A 21,040-nucleotide genomic window follows, 5' to 3' on the forward strand; every position below is an offset into this window, starting at 1 on the left:
TCATATAAGCGCAAAGCTACGCTTGTAATGCTCTGTATCAATGATAGCCGCATTTGCTGAGATTGCAGCATGTCTTAGTAGTGATTGATCTGTGCAGAAAAATATTATTCTCTGCGATTCGCTTACACATATAAAGAGACAAGGTGCAAGCATACACAGAGACCATATTTGGATTTTTCTCTGTTCCTCCAACAGGTCAAGTTACAGTGATCATAGCAGTGCATGATAGTCACCACTCCAGGTGTACAGGTAGGTAAGAGTTTATCATCTCTTGAGCACATTAAGCGGGAACAAGAATATTCAATTTGGATATGTTAAAAACTCATGTATACTATACTAACGAAAACGAAAAGCGCTAGCTACCACCAAGCTGTCTGCAAGTAACCATAATAATTTTATAACCTATAAATATGGACACATGTCTAAAAAAAGACACAATAAATGTGTATGTCTACAATTTTCATTGGCATTGTAGAAAAAATGAATGATGGTACAAACCTAACAGCAATTTCTGCAAATAAATCTAAATGGAATCTTTAAAAACCATCAGAACAATTATACACTAAAGATTCACTAAAGACATGTTTATTGCCTATAGACTGTTTGAAGGCAACAGTTCAGCTGCAATAGTAGAATAGTTTAAACTTCATCAAATTGCTCATCAGTGACTTTGTTCTGAGAGAAGCTGGTAGGCAGCAGCTGGAGTTTATTATGTAATAACTTGATACAGTTGTGTAGCAACATAAATAGATATTAACTTAGTTGCACCGGTCAATGCCTGTCAATGCCGGTTAGAACAAACTAGACCACGAGACAAAAATAGTTATTTATCTTTTATGTATATTTATTTAGAATTTAGACTTGAATGAAATTTAAATTCAATTCAAAAGTTTAGACTTCAATTCACTTTTTGCATGTTAATAACATTATTTCATGATTGTTGTCCACAAAACATTTTAGGTTCAAAAAATTATTTATAAAAATTTTGTTTCATATTTTGCAGGAGAATGCTGATGCTAGAGACATGATTTCTAGATCTAATATACCACCTTATAACAGATTTGATAAGATTCCTTGCCACGCTCTGCAATGCGGTGTTCCTCAGTCGGATACTGACCTTATCGGCCTCTTACAACATCGTACCGATTTGACCACTTGTGAAACAGAAGTCTTCGGTGATGGTAGAGACGATCGGAAAGTTAAAACTCAGTTACACGTACTAGGTTCGACCGGCTCAGGGCAAAGTCTAAACAGCATAGAGTCAGCGCATTCGCAGGATACAAACAATGGGGAGAAGACAACTCCGACATTATCCGAAAACTCGATCACCTTCGACCAATGGACAGACCAAAGCTCTCACGGAGAGTCATTAGTGAACTTGCAGGGTTCCGCTAACGGACACATGATGCAGAGCGAAGGTCCGTCTCGAAGGGATCTACCAAAAAAGTCTAAAGCTGCTCAACAAAGTGTTGCCGAGCTGCTCAACCAAACTGCTGCCGCTTTCAAAGCTTTCGGTAAGTAGGCCTACATGAAAAGTAGTTACTCTATATGCCTGGCCACCGAGACTCTCCAGCTACCAGATAGAAAGCTTGGGTAGTTTAACCAATTATTATTATGTTCTGATCAACCAATTTCCATCTTCTTGAAAGCTGTCAGATGAAAACCTTGCTAGTGTTCTGTTACAATTTGGAGCGCGATTATGACTAGCGGAATAATGTAGACCTTTCACGGATAGGCTCAGCTATTTAGGTATGTAGCCAATTTGTCTGCAAGCCTTTTCAGCTATGATGTAAGAAAAACAATAATCTCTCTAATCTGTGAGGCGAAAAGAAATGTATCTGTCGTTTGATCAGCGTATCCACTAGCGATCCTGTTATTCTATAATGTCGAATGACTGTTTCAGACGTATCGTGCCATAAAGTTTGAATATCGTAAAGGCTTGTGTATAAGCTACTGAATACAACTTCTGAAGTGAGAGCAAATCCTATACGACGATTGAACTCTTGGCTTTGGTGTAATTAGCTGTTGAATATATGCTGTTTCTACAGCTGGTGTCTCGGCGACTGGTTAGTTTTCTTGGTACTAGGGCCAGTTACTAGTACTATGTTGTGAATATGCATGACCAGTATACAAAGCCTGTGCTTCTAGAGGAGAGTCAATTACGATAGCAAACGTTTTTGCTACATAATCTTCAAATTTCTTTATTCTCTTCTCTTTTTCGTTGTACTAGAGACATGCGATACCTTCCTTAAATACGAACCACACTGTCAAGGGTTACAGTACCCTGACACAGTCAGCGCTGCCAATCTATATACTCTAACCATTTAGAGATAATATTAAGAATATAATGAAATCTGCAAAGCAATGTTATTGAAAAACTAAAAATGCTTTTGATAACACAGCGAATTGAAGAGATGGCGCTTTACAAACCCGTGGTATTATCTATCGCTGCCTGGCAGCATAAATATGCTCCAATCATCAATTAATGATGATAGTTTGCAGATAGAAGCCAGTTGCGTGAGTTTATGGTGGCTAACTAATGAATTGTAACTAGTCCCTGGTTTTGTCTTTGCTCAGGAAGTATGTAGATATAGAGAGTAAGGTGACTGGTCCTTTCACGAATTGGAGCATGCTGCTACAAACTGTTGTAAAAATATATAGTACATGGCCATCCATTCGCCTGCATGAACATTAACCTTTCCACGCCTCGCAACACCCTGAGAGTTTCTATTATACGCGTTAAACGTTGAGCTGCTCAAACAATGCCAGATTAAGTTTTACTTAGATGACCATCCTGGTTGACCGACAAAGAGCCCAACAAAAGGCCCCTTCCCTTTCCTACAATAGCTCCTTTTTCAGCGGCCTTAGCTCTTCGAGTCTGGAGCGATTTGCTGCGAGATTTGCTCTTTGTATAGCTATTCAAACAATCTCCTGTGACATTTAACTTTGCCGATGATATACAAACATTGCTAGGTCAAGTTATATGCTCGTTGACATGTTCAAGTTATATGCTCTTTGACATATGTAGTTAGACAAACTTTTACTATATTGAATCTACATATATATACAAGCAATCATGTTACTCACCACCTGTTGACACCTGTCACAGAGCTGTAATAACTTGAGGCTTTACCTCAAGCTTGTATAGCGCAATGCAGGAGATGAGATTGCGGTCTTTGGTACAGTAGACCGGCTGAAAATGCTTGTAGGTCTCTAGGGTCATGGAGCTACAAAGCATGCTGCCGTGTAAATTAACATTATGTAAATTTTCTGGGTCTTCAGCGTGTTTATGAACGTGTAGTTGTGTTCCATAGTTAAACCCATATATGTGTGTATGAATATATTGGTAAATAACTAGAGGCCTTGCTACATACTGACACAATGCATCCCCGAGGCTGAGAGCTGTAGATGTTTGCTGTAGTTACACTAACCTACGCTACTTAACGATGCATCATGTTGACAGTAGATTGTTCAATGAAAGTTGGTCTATCTTTGCGGGGATTTTGAAGTAGAGTTACTGAAGTATCGTTGGACACTTGTTGTCTAACATGGATCATCGAAAAGTTGTAAGAGCAATAGCGTTTGTGAGGATTTTGCATTGCCATATTTTGCTCAAGATAAAGACCACACATGTTAACCGTGACACCAGCCAAGTATAACAATAAAACAAATTAAATTATAGAAGAAAAAAAATTAATAGATTTACTTATCAAAGAAATTTTTTTAAATGTCTTATGAACTGTTCCATTTTTTATAGTTATTCATTTTCCTATAGCTGTTACAAGAGCGAACATATTTTCTTATTCTTCGTTTTTTGTGTGACGTCATTCCATCGTTGTCTGCCATCTTTATAGACAACTTTTATCGTTAAAAACACAAAGTTTCTGCAATTAATTATTGCAAACAGTGCTTTTGTTTGCAAATTTTTCATTTTAGTATGAAAACAACACCGAAAAATACTATTAATCAAGAGAATGACGATCGTTTTTTATAAAGATGGCTGCTTTTTCGTGGACGAGCGCATGTGCAAACAGGGTGATGACGTTAAAAAAACCGATGGATACATAAATAGCCGTATGTGTGAAGCCTTTGGGGCTCCGTCGTTCAAAAGCCAGTCCTATAAGCAGCTTGCTTATATTAGAAATGAATGAAATTGAATCGAAACCGTTATAGCAAACTATCTCCGTCAATCACGGTTGCGTCGGTTTATCTCTACTGACAAAAATGTTCGTTTCAAATCGATGCAACCGACTACTCACCATTTACTGACTGTAGCCAACATGCTGGCTGCATAAAAGGCACATTTTGATTTGATGGTGTGTAGCCGGCCTTCAGATATATGGATACGCCCCGCGCTACCTTACACTGAATAAATATACACAAAAATGTACACTTGTTCATTTTTGCTTACACTACATGCAGTTGCTAGCTTTCCTACAGCATGCATATTATCGATAAATGCAACCCATGTAGATATAGCCCATGTAGATATAACCTAGGTAGATATAGCCTGTGTAGATATAGCCTATGTAGATATAGCAAATGTTTGTTGAAATACAAAAATGGAGCAAACAAAGAGTTGAGACTACAGATTTAGTGAATCTATTGAACTGTATTTTTAAAAAAATGAGCCTACAGTTATATAGGAGAAACCATGACGTAATGTTTTGATTGGTGCTGACAGGTGAATGCTTTGAGTGTAACAAGGAGATTGCCTCTGCATCGGATGCTTGCCAAGCCATGGGACAAATCTACCACAGCAAATGCTTCACTTGCTGTTCTTGCGGTAAGCGCTGCCTTGCGTAAAACTGTTATTAAAATGATGACTAGTGAAATACTCTTTGCCTTAGTGCCAGCATTTTCTAAAGTAGCCTGTGGCCAGAAGTAGCATGCAACCTAAAATTGCCCATAATCTGAAGCAGTCTGTAGTCTGAGTTGTTAAAAGCGGGCTGCGGTTTAACATAGCCTTGAGTCTCGGGTAGCATGTTGGCTGCCAGCAGTTTAAAGTACAGTACCCTGTGATCTAAAGCAGTCTAAGTTAGCCTGTGGTCTCAGGTAGCTTGGTTTCACACCTGCCTTCACAGTGTCTTCTGTAATTAGCGCTAGAGAGGGTTGTTAATGCACCTTGTCCGACTCAATTTAATGGGACTCAATTTAATGGGAGTTACACTTGAGTATGTTTATAACAATTTCTGTAAATTGGGGAGCTTGTGAAGCAATTTTATTAACGATTAACTTGATACACTGAGATGAGTGCAGTTGTTGAGTCAACTCCATGCTATGCATGCGTTATAAAGATTAATAGACAATGTAAACACGACTTGCTTTGTGGTCAGATGATTTCTTTGTTTAGTGTGGCAACGTCATGTCAGCTCTGAGAGAATTGTATTTGCGATGTAGACATGACACCCCTAAAAAATATGAAGTTCACTGAAGAACTGACTGTAACTTTAACTGTACTGTAAATATTTAGTGATTTCTCTGTGAAAATTTAGATTGACATTTTCTATTTTGTGACATCAACATACTACATCCATCATCATATATTTCAGTTTATGAACATTCTGCTGTCACAATCTACGATTCACTTTTGAACTCCTCTGCAATACTATTAGATTGCTAATCCTAAAACACCAATGTTTAACTTACTCAATAATTCCTGATGTCTGTCTTTTTATTTTTTTCTTTTGACATGTTATGAAAAACATCGTTTTGTCGATGATCATTGTCGATGCCAATAAAGAGTTATACACATATAGATTTTAGCTGCGTATACAGGAAAATGAAATTAAAACATTAGAGCAAAAATTAAACCCTTGCTGAGCTACAGAATGTGTTGCATAGTTATGTTTATGGATAAGCAACAGTTTCACAACCGATCTAGAGTAAAATATTAGTTTGAACATAAGAGAATGGTGAAGGCTCATCTGTTTGTAGCATCGCCTATAATATTTTTCCTCGCTTTGATATTAGTCGAAAAAAATTCATTTCTTTTTTTACATTCACTGCCATTTTGGTTACGATATACATATTGGTTTAATTCGAAATTATATAGACACCATAATAAGAAAATATTATCATTTGTATTAAAATTTAAAAATTGATTGATTTCTTAATTATCTATTATTGTGTCACTAACTACGATATTCTATTGGAATGGGATTGTTATGGATTATAAACACCTCTAGTTGATAACAGTTCAATAACCTCTGTTAATTGGAAGCCGTGTTTCTCTATATTGATAGTCATAGATGGTGAGAAGTATGTAACCCTCTTGCTATTAACAGGTCGAACTCTGCGAGAAAAAGCATTTTATTGTATTCAAGGCAGAGTATACTGCGAAGAAGACTACATGGTAAGTATAACTCGATGTTAAATAACTACGCTGTGTATAACTCTACACTACATGTATATAACTATGGAGTCAGATCCTATATAAGACATGAAAATTTAGTTTGAAAAAGCAAAACTTGCGTATTATGAGATTTTTAAATGAAAATGTGCTGAGATACTATTTCAAAATCTATAAATCTAAATCTATAAATCTAAAGCTCACCTGTCGGTTTGAAAATAGAATACAAATGAGAATATGAATAGCTTTTGTTTTTAAGAAAAATAATCTGGTCTATTGAAGCCAGGGGTGGTGGTCTACCTTTTACAAATATAGTAATACATGTAGATAGAAAACTTAATCTATTTGTGGAACAATTTATGATTACTCGCACATTAGCAGTAGTACAAAGCAATAAACATGCAGCCTATTGCTGTTATAGCTATGTGGTTGGCTATACTTTCAGCCAACTAAAAACTTAGCAATAAAAAAATTCCTTTTTAACAACCTAAGGTTCCTTCCATGAATTTGGTTGAGCTATGTTTAAAATGGCTAGCAATTGTCTCAACAACGGATATAATCTACCAAAATATAATTATGCACTCATTTTTATTGTAGTTAATTATATAAGTCAATTTTGTAAAAAGGTTTACTCCTATTATGCACTGATGTTTATTAATATGAAATATATGACATTATATCAAAATTCTATTATATCAAAAGTGTAACAGTTCCAAAGTCAACAGAGTTATAATTGCTTCGAATTTCCGCTTTGTATTTGTCTAACCTGTTAAAATATTAGAAAACCAGCGCTTGCTGATCTCATATTTTTATTTGCATTTGAAATATAATGCTTGAAATTAATTTATCAACATATACATTTATATAAAGTATTGCATGAGTAACACTGAAATTGCATAGATGGCAGCATTTGAAAGCACCGTCACATAAAAAAGATCAAAAAATGCAAATATCAAGAGCTACTACTGTAGTGTTTGAAAATTTGAAAAGTTACCTCAACCATATCTGGAATTATATAACTGCCCATCTAGTTCAACGAACCGAAAACGAAGTTTAATTATTATAGTAAACTAAAGTTGAGTCTAAATATAAATTTAAATGTCTGTTTGTCTGTCGCCCGTATGTCCAGATATAGTAATGAAGTTTTAGCAGCGAAAAAATGTTTTGCCCTAAAATGGAACTTGAAAACCGCAGTTCTGCGGACAGTCATGCTATCCAATACGCTGCACAACCTGCTTGCCATACTATGGAATAATTGTGCACATACTTATTACACCTGACAATCTTTAATGGCGATTGGTTCAGAATTGCCCGCTTAAGCTAGCACACTTGAACTACAAAAAAACCAGCTCCAGATTTCCCCAAAATACTATAAATATATATGTGAGTGTGTATATAGCATATATAGCATATACTATAGCATATATATAGCATATACTATAGCATATATATAGCATATGTATAGCATATACTTGATTAAACTTAAAGCACAAACGTAAATAAAGAAACATCTTCATTTAAAGTTAGAATAGTAGATGTTGTATATGTTGATTAAAAATAAATTTTCTATGCAAAAACTATTTTATTACCCGTGCATTGTCGGACATTCAGATAGTTATGATAGTAAACTAAACTCTAGTTATCATAGTAAACAGAAGGCTAGACATTTTAGTGGGCTGAAGTCTAGTTATTATAATAAACTTTATTGGAGTGTTCTACAGGGACAACAAATCAGAATGGGTTTTTGTTAGTTAGAAGTGAAGTGTCCAGTCCGATTTCCATGAGTAAGGCACCGAGATTAAATAACATGTTGAGATGTGATGTAATCCTTCCAACTTTCTCATGTTCATAGTTAGGTCCAATGCTGCATGCAAATTAATAAAAGTAAATACAGAAATAGCTGGTGGCTTTAAATTGCTAATTCAATTGGTTCTGCTGCTTTAACTGGATGTAGTAGTAACCTTCATGCATCACTTTTTCTACAACGATGGCAAACACGATGCCCACCTATTGTTTAACGCTTTGCCTGTTTAGAGGTCAAGGTTATTACTACCAATACACGACGATCGACATTCAATGCTTTGGAAATACTACTCTCTGTTTACAAGTTAGCAGTTTGACTAGTTTTTTAAAATATTCATGAAAAGTTGCATTTTAATATTTTCTTTATTTCCAGTTTTATTAATTCTTTGATTTTTGCTTTACCTGACTTTGCGGCTGTTTTCAGTGTTTTCATGAGAAGCAATGGAATTGTAAGCTGCTTAAGGTCTGGGCCACCAGCTGCTTTTAACTGTTACAACAAAGATTACTTTACAAACAACCTGGCAACAAAGATAATACCTTTCGCTAATACTCCTGAACATTTTAACGAGTCTGTTTATCAGCTTATTTGCTGAAATTCCTTTGAGAATTATCATTAATATAAAATTGGTTAATATTACTCCACTGTTATATAATATAATTGTTAATTTATGTTTTAGTATTCAGGTTTTCAGCAGACTTCGGATAAGTGCTACAGCTGTGGCCATCTTGTTATGGATATGGTGAGTTTACCCTTTGCCCAAAAGTATTTATAATCTGGTATTCTTTACTTTGTCACACAGCATTCTACTTAGCTTCAAGTCCTCTCTTTGACAACGTGTAAGCAATTTTATGCTATAAGATCTGGCAGCATCTATTTCTGGTATTTCTTCAGTAATTTTATTGGCTCAAATGAAACACTTGCAATGGATCACCAGTTCTATGAACAGCAAAGTTTTAACAAGAAGAATACTTTGCAGTGGAAAAGGACAGATCATTTTTCAAAAAAATCTACAAAAAACATTGTTAGACAAAGACATACATGGTCATCACAAAGGCTCTATTTTTATTGTGCTCTTAAATTCACGCGACAAAAGAACTTTGTCGATAATCTAAAATCGATAACGATGAAATTTGAACAAACAAAAAACATAAGCAGAGATGAAAGAGAATGCCATGCCAGCACTGAAACAGCGATGTGATAAAAAGACAGCAGCGCAAGTGATGTGTTGTTGATCTTGCCTGAAGGAATGAGTAAACGTAACATCAGCTGATCTGCTTTAAACTGGAATGTGGTTGTAAAGCAATTGTATTATTTATAGGCCATAAGTTTCAAACCTTCCAATATTTTCAAGAAAATAAGCAATGAGCTTTTTTGACTAACCCACTTTGTGTGATTACAGTCAACATAACACTCCTAATGTAAGGTTACTAGAGTTAACCAAGTGTATGTTCAATGCTAGAGAGGGCAAGAGGTTGAATTATGAAGAGTTATGACTAGCTACTGAACTGTGTAGATTAGTCCTCACTAGTCCAGCATTGCCGCAGACTCGCGGCAATGCTGAAGGGGCCTTGCCGGAGATTATCTCATAATTGCATTTTTGCATGATGCTTCTGTATATGCTAGAGATGCCATATGGCAGTCAAGTGCACACGTATTTGATGTTGAAGGGAGCAGAAGTAACCGAGGTATGTGAGGTCTAGTAATAGAGTGCATTCCGTAGCAACGCCTGGTTCTATGATTTAACGCTGCCAGCACCGCTGCTACCGCTCTCACATATATTTCACCTTAGCCTAGACCCGGTCCCATCCATCGCTGAGCTTGAAAGAGGGTGGCTGCTGGTAGCTTAATAAATTCCAGTTTCCAGTGGAGTAAATGCTTCCCTCTCACATATATTTCACCTTAGCCTAGACCCGGTCCCTTCCATCGCTGAGCTTGAAGGAGGGTGGCTGAGTAAATGCTCCGACTCCAGATAGACAGCCTTTTTCCCCTTTTCATTTCTTCAATCTTCTGCGTGCAAACGCAACAATGCCAAGAGGCTTGTTTGTCACTAAGCACTAGTGGTTGGCTCTAACCTGAGTTTTATATTTGACCTTATTCGCTGCCATACTGCTTTTCTCTTTCTCATAATCACCAGACTGCTCCTCGCTGCTTTGCTTTGAAAGGCATATTATTTATTGTTGTTGCTCCAGAGTATCGAAACTTTGTTCAAATGTTGTACATGCTTAGCAATAGAACGCAAATCTAAAAGGCCATACACTTGCTCTAAATCCATTACGTTCCTATTTCCCCAAAATAACCACTACACCTCGTACAATACACCAATCCTTTTAGCAGACACCGGCACCTTGCTAGTTTACATTAGAGAACAGTGTTATGCAAAACGAGCTTTTTCGAACTTTTTTTTAAATTAACTAATTTTGACTTTGTCTTACGGTCTATTTTGCTTTAAATGGCATTAACTGGTGTAAATAAAGTTAATATTTAATAATATATCCTACGTTACACATAAGATAGCTACACTATCTCATGCGTAACTGCAGCCTATCATGAGTACTCATTACACGAACATGGAGCTTTTTTACGGGTAAATTAAAATATAATTCTTTCAATGGTTATTATAAGCTATAAAGCCCACTGTCCAAACTTTCGCAGCAATTTGAAGAGTTATGCCAATTTGTGCGGATGAACCTCTTCCCTCAGTCAGAATGATTGTGTTTACTAAGGTCCAAAACTGGATGGATTTGAAGGTCTTTAACAATATTTGGTTGCTAGAGCTGTCTTTAGAAATTTGTAAGACTTCTAAATCATACACATGACACTGATAAACACGATTGAGAAAAAAGAATTTGTCTAACTATTTCAGAATAATATAAATACGCTTTAAGTGGATTCAGATGAAGCAACTTTCGCAGTCACCAAAATCTACACTCTTTGTTTTCCTTTCTGGCTAGAACAACAGATGCTCTAGTCTTATTTGATTTGAAGTTCATGTGGAACAAATAGTCTCTCAACTTAATTTTTAGCGGTTTTTAAACAAGAAATAAGTATTACCAAAGCTGTTGTACATGTAAAATACCATGCTATATATTTGCATATATTATACATATATATGCATATGTGTATATATATATGTATGTGCATACTATTTTTCATAATTACCAGGTTTAAATCATAATTTTTGTCGTGAAATACCTACCTTTGCAACATACGAAAAGCATGTTTTCCAGATTGTGCTACAAGGCTTATGCAGTTCTCAATCACACAGTAGACATTATATTGCAGGTGCTGCAAGCAATGGGAAAGTCATTCCACCCAGGTTGCTTTAGGTGCACAGAGTGCAATGAATGTCTAGACGGAATACCCTTCACGGTTGACATCAACAACAAAGTCTACTGCGTTCGCGACTTTCACAAGTTGGTTTCAAAATCTGAAGTGATTTCTTCATATAAAAACTTGTCTTGAGCTGGTTACTTTAAAATTTGCTGATGAGCCATAAATTTTGGCGTTAAGATTAGCATTGTGCTGTTTGGAAATAGGAGTAATTAAATATTTTGTGACTGATTATTGACTTTTGACAATTCTGTTTTGGTTTGTAGGCTGTTCGCTCCCAAATGCGCATCCTGCAAGCAATCCATTGTACCTATTAACGTAAGTCTATCAAGTGGCGGTGCATTTCTGAGCTAATCGTACATCAAACTACACTTAATTCGCAATGATTACTAAAGAATGTAACATTAGTGGCAAGGCTAGGCTTTCGGAGGTGCCCTTTCATAGTTAACTGTCAGCGAATGAATACACTTGCGCCATTAACTTCTGTCCAATTATGCCGAGGCTTGCTACAAATTGAACTAAGCTAATATTTCTAATTGATAAATGGCAGTGTGCACGCCATATATTATATAGAAATTAAGGTGGTGTCTGGTAAAATCATTAGAATATCTACACTGCAGAAACACAATGTCTATAATTATAAGGGGACTTGGGCCTGTTACTTGATAAACCAAGTGTTTGTTGTTATGACAATCAGGGTTCAGAGGAGACGGTGAGGGTTGTGGCATTAGACAAGGACTATCATGTGGACTGCTACCATTGTGAGGTAAGACGATCCTCCAGCATACACAAGTTTATGTACAATGCAATCTTTTGAACCACAGGCTAGTAGGCTACATAGCTGTTTAAAGAAAGCTATACATCATATGCATATGTGTAGTAAGCTTTCGTAGTTGTTAGAATATCATAAACGATAAGTGAATAATTTACTTTTTTTTCACAAACCACAAAGCTTTTGTACTTAGCTATTGTTTTGTAAGTGACATAATTGGTGTGTAAATAGCTCTGTCAACAAAACCACAGTGTAATTAGACACTAGATAAAAAGGTCAAACTTTGGATATGATAGATTTTCTCACATTAAAGTTGTAAATAATCACTGCAATAATTCATTAAGCTGTTCTGCAACAGTTATTGTGCAGAAAGTAAAACAAATGGAACAATGAAATACCTAATGCTTATAGAATAATATCTAGTTTATTACAGTATCCAGTGTTTTTGGTTCTATTTACAAAAAATGGCTATCAATAGCTTTAGCTTCTTTCGCATGATCGCGCTTAGAAAAACTGAGAACACATTGCAGCGATTTTTATTTGTTCAGCGTAGAGGTACATTTGTATACAAATAATCCCTGAAAAGATAAAAAATTTCCGAAATCATAGCAATGCTATAATACAATAAACTTATATTAATAATAATTATATTGTAGTGATTCAAAACCACCTTCGCATCTACATAGTCTCAATGGCTATATTAGGCCTCAGCGCATGTTTGAATATATTGTGATACGAAAGGCAATTAGGATAGCCTGACTTCTTTGTTTTAGTCTTGCAGCATGCATGCTGTGGGTGGATGGATGCGCGTCCCCCTATAAGCTATGAAAAGCTTGTTAACCATTAGTACGCTTCTCTCTCTTGTAAACGAATAGGCATTACATAACTAGTTCTTCATAGTGATGCTTTAACAATTATTAGCTGCTGTTGATAGTGCCAGTGTATTGAATGTTTTAAAACATAAAGCATAAGCCTATGTTTGCTCTTGTATGTGTATGTGCATATTGCCACTGGGAGCTATTGAGCTATCAAATAGGTTGGGGATGGTAAAGTGATTTTATCAAATCTGAAAACAATCGCCAAGCAAACATGAAGAGATGATGGATATCATAGGGAGATAGAAATTCTCTATGCATGTTTAGTGCCGTGTTGGGCTTCGTTTTCACAACCACTCAACACTGAGAAATAAAGGCGCAAAATATTAAAAGGATTAGAGGGAAATATTGTTGAACCAAACCGGCGGAGCAGGGGCTAAATTCCTCAGTAGCCACAGATGAAATTACCATTGACCTACATGTAGATATGAGTGTACATTCAGGGAACTAATCTAGTTTCATTCATTTATCTTTATTTTCTAATAATCGATAACAAGTTAGAATTGTCATCACTTGTCAAACTAAACAAATGACTACAATTCAAAACTTGTAGTTAAGAAGTTAAAACTAAATTTCTTTAGATGTCTTTTTGTTTTAATGTCTCATTTCTCAACGCCAAAGGTTAAGGAAAATTGTCAAGTCTGCTAATTACATAATATAAATTGAGTATTAACTTTATTAAGCAGTTAAATTATGAAACAGAAATTTAACAAAATTCCTACTCGTGGGCTTGACCAAGAAAAGTATTCTAGCTTTTTTATGTTTTGTTTTTGCTAGCATTTTAAAACAGGAGACAAAAAATCCCTTACTGATCTTTTACTTTGCATCTCTAAAGACTTGTAAGAGTTTAGCTAAGTGTAGTGATTAATGTTATTCATTGAACAAAAATGGCTAGTTATATGTGTGTTTTCACAATTAATACATATCTAAAAGTGAAAGATATTTGTGCTAATACAGAGAGGCTTTGCTTAAATCATGTGCGTTAAAAAGCAATAATTTCTTAACGATTTTCTATTTGCTTATTTTTGAAAGCATCTCTCCTTCATGAGTTTTGATGTCTTAATAGAGTCTCATTCTCAAATCACCTCACTGTGTCTAGTTATCTGTTGACAGAGGTGCAAGACACAGCTAACAGATGAAATTGATAAAAGATGCTATCCTATAGGAGACCGTCTCCTCTGCTATGACTGTCATATCCAGATACGCAGCTCTTGTCTGCCCAGCCCTGGAGCCTCGTCTACCTCTTCTAGTCACTCAACCAATAGCAGCGCCTCTTATCGAGGCTCGCCAAGTGGTGCGCCTCGATCAAATGGCAAGCAAAGACGTACGATTCCACTGGCTAAACCTTCTGGCCTGCTACAGAGCACAATACCGGAAGAACTGCCTGGTTGGGCTAAACCAACCATGCAGAGTTTACCAAAGTACTCAAACAATAACCAAAACATGTTAAAACAGCCCTTGCCAACACCGGACTTACCTTGGAATGCAGAGTCTATATCAGATCCGAATTTGAGGTTACAACAAAAAATCAAAGGCCATGTAATTGCAAATGAAGATTTCAAACTGAGACTGAAGCAGAACGTAGATGACCATAAACCAAAGCTAACTGAAAATCTTAAAGCATCAGCAACTCCACCAGCCAACATAAGGCTGAAGCCGCGAAATAACCCACAATCAGAAGTTGCTTCTCCTTTCCGGTCTGTTGTTTCTCCCTCTGATAGAAGGTTGCATGCCAATACAAATCAAGCATGGACAAGCAACATTTTGAGAGACCAGGGTTTAGTAGATGAACACAAGCAGCATGTACCACTGTGTACAACTCAAGGTCAGTCCAACCATCCAGTTGTAAATAGATCTGATCACTTTGCTCAACCACCCAAAGATCCCAATGAACAGCTCAATGTCGTTGCTCCTAGAGCTGCCCCGATAGACCATGCGATTCCCTACCCAAACCCTAAACGCGTCCACTCACCAAGACGACGATTGCCCCTTAGTGATGTGATAATGCACCAAAAAATAGCTGAGAGCCTGCGCAAATCCTTAGAAAGTGGGACTCAGTATCCTTCGCCAGAACATTCTCATGTACAAGCACGGTCAGCTCATACCCAAGGATCAAAATCCCCTTCTCCGAACAGATCATTAACTCGAGTGAGCACCTCCCGCACACCTTCTCCACCTCATTATATGAAGGTTTGGCACGCTAGCGAGATCGCTAGATCATCGCCAAGCAGTGCACCACTAGCAATTCCTCAAGAGCCTGTGCTTTCTCAATCGCTGCCGCCTCGACGTGCAGCCAATGATGTAGAGCGTCCACCAGCGAGACCACCAAAGCTTAACTCTTTGCAAATTACTAAAATATAAATTGTATTTTCTTAAATCTTTTTGTAGCTTGCAAATGCATTATTTACTACACAACACTCAAGCATTTTTAGTACAGATTTGACGTTAGTATATTTCGATATATAATATACCAGCAAACACAGCCAAGATCTCTATGTTTAAGTGCATTGTAGATGATATCTGGTTTTCACCTACAACTGTACAAAAAATTATTGCCTACAGCAAATCATTGAGATAACTGGGCATATAAGCAGATAGTCAGATGTCTGTAACTAGTGATGTCAGCTAGTATCTTTGCTAGCAGCGCCAAGAGATATAATCATAAGCTGCCATCTGTGTCACTAAGGAGCTTCCAATGAAAACTTACACGTAACGGTGTGAACTTATTATAACAAGCAGTAGTCACTATAAAAACAAATGACAATGGGGGTGTTCATTGGTTGAATTACATGCAGAATTCCCATGCATAGGATGCATGCAATGAAAGATCAATCATTTTATTCCTGTAAGAATTCGTTTATAGACAAATGTTCTTATGGCGTTGGATATGACCATTTTTATTATGGCTGCTAGTGACTCGATGACATTGGTCAATCGAGAAAACAAGATTAACAAAATGTTTCAGAACTTTCTAATTGTCTGGATCACAATAATAAAAACAAAAGAAATGCGATGAAACTTTTTCACCGCAAAATTTTTTTTCACGAAACTTTTTTCACGTAAAATGGCAGACACATTCTTTATATTGCACACACCCATCAATAATGTCACTCAACTAAAACATCTTAGCCTAGTTAAAAATAACATATGATAAAACGGTGCATAAAACTGCATGAATGAATCAAAAATTGTTCGAACGTGTTAACATGGCATATGGAGTTTAGAGAAGCGACAGGAACTGGGTGTGCGAAATAAAACTTAATATTGAGCAATATTGTGTAGGATTAAGAATGGCTGCGAGTGTACAATATTTCTAGTAAAAAGAATCTATTTCAACTATGCTAGAGGTTGAATTGCAAATACTGGGTCTGTCTGTGTCATCTTGCACCTCAACAGGTCAGCATTGATCTAGCATTTCTGTTGCCGAGCATATATCAGAAGATATCCGCTTCTGCTCTGAAAATACATTGAAGATGAATGCTAGGTGTGCTTATTGAAAAAGGTTAGTAATACACTGAATTCAATTGATAGTATGCTTTTGGGAAAAGTGTTGGAAGTGATGATTGCAGCTACTCTGCCTTCTATGATCAAACATAGCGCCTGTTGAAAGCAGAGACTTGAGAATTGTAAAATGGAGTAACAGAGTGATTAAAGCTAAAGACCTTTTCAAACTTGGTCGTAAATTGTAATAGCAATATATAAATCTATCACGGAATTGATAAATAACATCAAACATTGGAAATGTATGGCCTAAAAATAGATGACTTGGAAATAGATGGTCTGTAAATAAATGACTTGGAAATAGATGGTCTGTAAATAGATGACCTGGGAGAATATGGTCTGTAAATAGATGACCTAGAAGAATATGGTCTGTGAATAGATGACCTGGGAGAATATGGTCTGTAAATAGATGACTTGGTAGCATATATTCGGTAAATAAATGACCTGGGAGCATATGGTCTGTAAATACATGTAGATGACTTGGGAGAATATGGTCTGTGAATAGAATGCCTGGTAGCATATAGTCTGTGAATAGATGACCTGGGAAAACATGGTCTGTGAAGAGATGACCTAGGAGAATATGGTCTCTAAATAGATGACCTTGGAATATATGGTCTGTAAATAGATGACCTACGAAAATATGGTTTGCAAATAGATGACCTAGAAGAATATGGTCTGTGAATAGATGACCTGGGAGAATATGGTTTGTGAATAGATGACCTGGGAGCATATGGTCTGTGAATAAATGACCTGGGAGAATATGGTCTGTGAATAGATGACCTGGGAGCATATGGTCTGTGAATAGATGACCTGGAAGAATATGGTCTGTGAATAGATGACCTGGTAGCATGTGGTCTGTGAATAGATGACCTGGGAGAACATGGTCTGTGAAGAGATGACCTAGGAGAATATGGTCTGTAAATAGATGACCTGGAAAAATGTGGTTTGTAAATAGATGACCTGGAAGAATATGGTCTGTGAATAAATGACCTGGGAGCATATGGTCAATGAATAGATGACCTGGAAGAATATGGTCTGGGAATAGATGCTAGTTAAAAACCTTCGACTACCTTAATTTTTAAAGAGCCAAATTTAAAAACTTTATGTGGACAGAACTTAATTCAATTCTAGAAATTCTTAACTGCATATACTTGTGATGGCTGATGGACCCCAACATCTAAGACTCGGTGTCAACATAGGTCTAAGGATAAGTCAAATGAAATAATCTAAGTGTTTTCAAAAGTTGAAGAAACATTTTCTAATGATTCGTGTGGGAAAATTCACACACTAGAAGACGACGCACGATAAAATCTAAACAAATTCAGATATGGCCATAAATTTTGAAAAAGCAGAAACAATTCTGTAACAGATGTACTAATCTTTTGGTCATGTGACGAAATTAATTTACGCCGGAATTTTTTGCTGACATTCACTTGATAATTTTGCTGCAAAAGCTAATGTTTTTGTCACAGAGATTTAATATAAAGCTTTTTGGAATCAGCAGAAATTTCAGCACAAGTTTCAATGCATTTGACAAACAAAAGCCATGTTTAATAGTTTTGAATTAAGATTGGCCACCAAAAAATGCTATCGTTGACCCTATAGACTCCTATTCTCTAACATAAATATATAGTTGATAGAGATAATATCTGAGGTCCGAAGTTGAAAAAATTTTACTAGGAAAAATACGTTTGGGTTATTGTTTACAAGTTTTTTTTCAACTATTCTAAAATGAAAATAAATTAAAAGTTGAAAACTGATATTATCTTGTAAATTCTGAGTAAAAAAAACTAACTGGTTAAACTTTTTTGGGCAAAATGTAACCCTATATCCTAAATTTATTGTGGTAAAATTTTGGGCAGATCCATTAACCTTGATCCATAATTACTGTTTCTATACAGGTACTAAGGCTAAGGTGGGCCGTTATAAAAGCTGTTCATAGCACAAGAGTTAAGATAAGCATTATTTAGTTACAAGCACCCCAAAGACAGGTACATCTAATCGATGTTTATGAAAGTATGAAAATGTCATGTCTTGAATGGAACTGATTACCTTATGGGCGAATACATCTACGAGAGGCTTGAGAGCCGAATGAATATAAAAACAAGCATAAAGATTGACATCAGAATTACTATCCTAAAGCTAAAAGGTTACAACAAATTTCCTGGTAGAAACGTGAAGAAAGAAAGATAAAATAATACTCACGACAATAGAGCTCTCTGAAGCAGAAGACACACTTGAGTCATCAAAATTATACCAACTTTTGAGACGGTGGTTCTTTGCAAAGGCGGTGTCTAAAATATATTACATTAATTTACTATATTGTATTATAAAATTGTACTAAATGTATCATGTGCCTCATGGTTAGATTGTGTCAGTCCGAAGACCTTTGAATCTATGTAAAAATAGTTACAGCAACATGAAACGCTTGTGACTGTAGAAGAGTGATTATCATACACCAGGGATTAATACTTCCGGTCACAAAGATCAATCCTATTCTCAGAGCCACTCATGAGCATCTAGCCCAACACTCCCAATCCGATTAGGCTGACTGGTAGCCAACATTATGGTACAGATGAGATTTTACTAACAGCCAAAATTATTGTTTATTTATCAAAGCTTTTAATATTCAGGTTGATCAACTGAAACTCACATATTTTCTATCAACCAACGGTCTTTTTCTAACATACTAATTTGTAAGCTATAATTAGGTGTTTTAGGTTGAGAACAAAGCCAACAGCAACTTGATTGAAAACCACTTTGACCAGCTCTAAAGATTGGGATATTTCAATGTAAGGTAGGAATAAAAAATTAACTATAGCACTACAAACCTACTGATATAACTAAAAACGTTGTATTCCTTTTTTTAGAACACTCTAGCAATACTCAACATAAATTGTCAAACTCGTTACAAATCGTTAAAGTTGAATCAAATTGAGAGCTGCTTATAGAAAGTCGTCTCAACTAACAAAAAATAAAAAAATACCTACCAATATCTAACTTTAATTAAAATAAAGATAATTAGAAGATTTCATGGACATTTGACATTAACTACACACAGAATGCCAAAACCCTTCGTCAATTTGAGAGTCATAAAAACTTGCAGATTAAATTAATTAAACAGTCTGAAAAATTAAATAACTTTCACAAAAAATACTCACAAAACCAAAATAACTTGTATTCCCATTATATTTTATGTTTATATTTTATATTTAACAGTTATATTTTCCCATTAGAACTTCACATTCTGCATAGCTTCAAATAGCTAAACTATAATATAAAGTTTTAGGATGAAAATAGCCAAGTATGCCTAAAAGGCCCTATTGAACCATATTCAGGTAACACAATCTGTTAGCACCATGCTGTTAAGTGGAATTTTTTTGCAAACTCATCACATTTTACGCCGCTGAAAGCTTGTTGTAATTGGTTAAAATGAGCATAAGCATTAGACAAAAGCTTGAAAAATACTCAAAGCCGCAACCAATCATTCCATGATGTATATAGTGAATGTATATACTGTATGTTGTTCAGAGAAGACAACCAATAAAATGAATGAATTGACAATGTTCGAACTTGACATAAAGAAAGATCCTACAACAACTGATAGTTCAATTTCGCAGTCAACTTAATGAATAGAGCTAAAGTCATTGTTAAAAAAAACAACAGATGCTAGCTTTGCTTACATCCCTCTGATCTTTAGTTTGTAATAATATCACTCTTTCAAAGAGTTGGTAAATTAGCAGCATGAGAGCCAAGTTTATTGTTCAAGGTTAATTCTTGTGCTGATTCCACTAAACATTAATATTACTTGCTTGAATGTAGTACTAAAATATTGAAAACATAATTAACATAATTACTAAAATAATATACCATGATTAGTTGAAGCATTAAGAAACAAAAATGCACAATTCTTTATGTGTCATCCAATCCAATGACAGAATGGGACTGTATTTTGAGCCGTGACCAAATATGCGCGCTTGTACATTTGTAAATTAAGTATGTGTGTACATTTTAATTAGTCACAAGAGAACTAAGGCTTCAAATAGCCTAAAATTTGGTAATTCGGGATAAAAGACTGGTTAACAGATACTAGCAAATAGCTTTACCTTATCATGGCCCAGTAGGACCTTTAAACAACGAAAAGTCACACATGAGCTTCTATCGAATGCATTGACTTTAGCATTCATAATACTTACAATGTCCGCCGCCAAGTCCTCCAAAGTGATTGCTTACCGCTATCAAGTCATACAGACAATTACCCGCTTGCTTACTTTTGACCCACTGCGACATGTCCAGGTTGCTAAAAATAAAAACTAAGGAAATAAGCACCTGAAAGGTACGACCAAAACTTTTGAATAATTCTACTGACTGTTCTATGTTGTTGTAAGTTTGCAAAGAAAGCCTAC

General features: G+C 35.8%; 2 protein-coding genes across 3 annotated transcripts in view; one reads left to right on the forward strand and one right to left on the reverse strand.

Moving 5' to 3' along the window:
* The first annotated feature begins 61 nt into the window (after positions 1 to 61).
* Positions 62 to 15,551, forward strand: LOC137391288 (uncharacterized). Of its 2 annotated transcripts, XM_068077713.1 has the most exons (10): positions 62 to 249; positions 1,004 to 1,514; positions 4,685 to 4,786; positions 6,288 to 6,355; positions 8,833 to 8,895; positions 9,824 to 9,841; positions 11,439 to 11,569; positions 11,753 to 11,804; positions 12,184 to 12,252; positions 14,247 to 15,551. In XM_068077713.1, exons 1-10 carry the CDS (start codon positions 223 to 225, stop codon positions 15,492 to 15,494), a joined length of 2,289 nt encoding a protein of 762 aa, XP_067933814.1. In that variant the 5' UTR covers positions 62 to 222; the 3' UTR covers positions 15,495 to 15,551. The 2 variants fall into 2 exon arrangements, with proteins under 2 accessions (XP_067933814.1, XP_067933815.1); XM_068077714.1 differs by lacking the exon at positions 9,824 to 9,841.
* A 613-nt stretch (positions 15,552 to 16,164) lies between these two features.
* The window catches only part of LOC137390816 (ubiquitin carboxyl-terminal hydrolase 4-like), a 42,902-nt gene continuing 38,026 nt past the window's right edge, over positions 16,165 to 21,040 (reverse strand). The window contains exons 20-22 of the mRNA XM_068077131.1: positions 20,831 to 20,934; positions 18,840 to 18,928; positions 16,165 to 16,589 (exon numbers count right to left, since the gene is read on the reverse strand). Coding sequence (XP_067933232.1) covers positions 16,542 to 16,589; positions 18,840 to 18,928; positions 20,831 to 20,934 — 241 coding nt within the window. The 3' untranslated portion in view covers positions 16,165 to 16,541. The remainder of the gene's footprint in view (positions 16,590 to 18,839; positions 18,929 to 20,830; positions 20,935 to 21,040) is intronic.

The sequence above is a fragment of the Watersipora subatra genome, chromosome 3 (genome assembly GCF_963576615.1).
Source record: "Watersipora subatra chromosome 3, tzWatSuba1.1, whole genome shotgun sequence".
In the NCBI taxonomy this organism is placed as follows: Eukaryota; Metazoa; Bryozoa; class Gymnolaemata; order Cheilostomatida; family Watersiporidae; genus Watersipora; species Watersipora subatra.